General features: G+C 35.6%; 1 protein-coding gene across 12 annotated transcripts in view; it reads right to left on the bottom strand.

The window, feature by feature from the left end:
* The window catches only part of LOC136835641 (uncharacterized), a 296,026-nt gene that overhangs the window by 86,773 nt on the left and 206,753 nt on the right, over positions 1-2,500 (bottom strand). For 10 of the 12 annotated variants that reach the window (XM_067099446.1, XM_067099449.1, XM_067099450.1 and 7 more), the window contains exon 1: positions 1,839-2,315. In XM_067099446.1, coding sequence (XP_066955547.1) covers positions 1,839-2,029 — 191 coding nt within the window. In that variant the 5' untranslated portion in view covers positions 2,030-2,315. Of the gene's footprint in view, positions 1-1,838; positions 2,316-2,500 lie in introns of those variants that run through there. The other 2 variants (XM_067099447.1, XM_067099456.1) reach the window with 1 other exon arrangement.

Below are 2,500 nucleotides of genomic sequence, written 5' to 3'. Positions count from 1 at the left end.
CCAAATTGCAGCCCTCTAGCCTCAGTAGTTTTTATTTTATTTAAGGTTATAAAGTTAGCCATAATCGTGCTCCTGGCAACGTAACAAAACAGGCCACCACGGTCGGCTGAGAGCTTCATGGGCAGCGGCTCATACACCATTATACCGAGACCACCTAAAGATGGATCTATTTTTTGATGATGCAAATGCACAAGAAATGTGAATTTTATGTTTTTTTGTTTGTTTTTGTTTTATGGAGTTGATGCTCACTTGTGCACACATGCACATGCGCATGCATGTGAATCGTATGCACATAGGCTACTTGTAATCGTATGCAAATGCACATGAATGTGAATCTTATGCATATGCATAGCTTAAGAATCATTCATGAGCATCACCTGCATGTGAATCTTATGCTTACTTATGCGCATACATGTGATTCTTATGCATATGCACATTCATGTGAATCTTATGCACATGCACATTAATGTGAATGGCAGACACATGCATGTGAATCTTATGATCATCCACAAGCATGTGAATCTTATGCATATGCACATTCATGTGAATCTTATGCATGTGCACATTCATAACGCACATGCTTATGATGTCATGTGAATCACATGCATGTGCATGGGAGTCTTACTCACATGCTCATGTATGTGAATATTGTGCATATGCGCATGCGTGTTGATCTTGAGCATTTGTACATGCACATTCATGTGAATCAGTATAAATTCCAAGGAGGTTTTAGTTCAGTGAATGCGCTGTGTTTCAACATTCCTCAATAATGAGACCAATTAACCTCTTCAAAAACCTCTATAGGTCATTATACAGATCATTATACAGGTCGTTATAGTATTCCTCCGTGGCATTGGTATTTTTTTTTTATATATTCCCCATTCCCTTCATTATTCTTTCTGTATTGTTCGGTATTGAAGGGTCCAAAGAAGTTTTGGAAATAGTTTTTTTTGGGGGGGAGGTTATGGTTCCCTCGTTAAGATCATTTTTTGGGGGGTATGGTCCCCTCGTGAAGATAATTTTGGGGGCTATGGTTCCCTCGTTAAGATAATTTTTGGGGGCTATGGTCCCCTCGTTAATATAATTTTTGGGGGGATATGGTTCCCTCGTTAAGATAATTTTTGGGGGGTATGGTCCCCTCGTTAATATAATTTTTTGGGGGATATGGTTCCCTCGTTAAGATAATTTTTTTGGGTGTATGGTTCCCTCGTTAAGATAATTTTTTGGGGGGATATGGTTCCCTCGTTAAGATAATTTTTTGGGGGGATATGGTTCCCTCGTTAAGATAATTTTTTGGGGTGTATGGTTCCCTCGTTAAGATAATTTTTTGGGGGATATGGTTCCCTCGTTAAGATAATTTTTTGGGGGGTATGGTTCGTTAAGATCTGTTCCCGTTAAGATAATTTTTGGGGGGGCTAATTTTTGGTTCCCCGTTGGGATAATTTTTGTTTTTGGGGGGGAGTGAGTATGGTCCCCTCGTTAAGATAATAGTTTTCTCTCAAGTGTGATAAGAATTAAGTTATTTAAGGCATTATCTTAATCAAGAATATACAAGAATTGAGCAATAAAAGTATACACATTCAGAAAGATATATATAATATATATATATATATATATATATATATATATATATATATATATATATATATATATATATATATATATATATATATATATATATATATATATATACATATATATACAGTATATATATGTATATATACATATATTTATATATACATATACATATATATATGTATACATGTATAGTATTAACACCACTTTATGCACCAAATACATACATAAACACCAACAAAAGACTTATATTCTCCACTCACCTCCTAAGATTCTTCCTCGCCACCAGCAGAGTCATAAGGATGATATTGGCAGCCATGCCCAAAATACCCAGTGCCAGGATGATGGCCGCTTCGGTGGGGCCGCTGGGGTGGCACTCGAACTGGGTAGTGGGCACCGTGCGGTTTCGGGGGTCCTGGAGTGTAACCCCATACCTCAAGTTAGCTCCGGACATCGCGGCGGACGATAGAACCGATGAAGCTATATTGATGGACGATTAGCTTTGTATCCCTTGGTATCCGGTGGCTGATTCGGATGAGGTTCGGATGACTTCTTTTTTTTTTTTTCTTTCTTTGAGGGTGGTACTGGATGGCTGTGGGGTTTGTTTTCTTCTTTTTTTTTTTTTTTGAGGTTTTGTTGATGTTGTGGCTTTGAAGTTTTTTCTGAAATGGGGAGAAGAAGATTGTCAGATGATTGTAGAGTGAGGTCAGTTTGGATGGGTTTCTCTCTCTCTCTCTCTCTCTCTCTCTATCTATCTATCTATCTATCTATCTGTATATATACATATATATATATATACTATCTATCTATATATATATATATATATATATATATATATATATATATATATATATATATATATATATATATATATATATATATATATATATATATATATATATATATATATATATATTATAAGTAT

This window comes from Macrobrachium rosenbergii, chromosome 55, assembly GCF_040412425.1.
Source record: "Macrobrachium rosenbergii isolate ZJJX-2024 chromosome 55, ASM4041242v1, whole genome shotgun sequence".
NCBI lineage: Eukaryota > Metazoa > Arthropoda > Malacostraca > Decapoda > Palaemonidae > Macrobrachium > Macrobrachium rosenbergii.
Note: the sequence above shows the minus strand (reverse complement) of the source record. Positions and strands in the feature narration are given on the sequence as shown.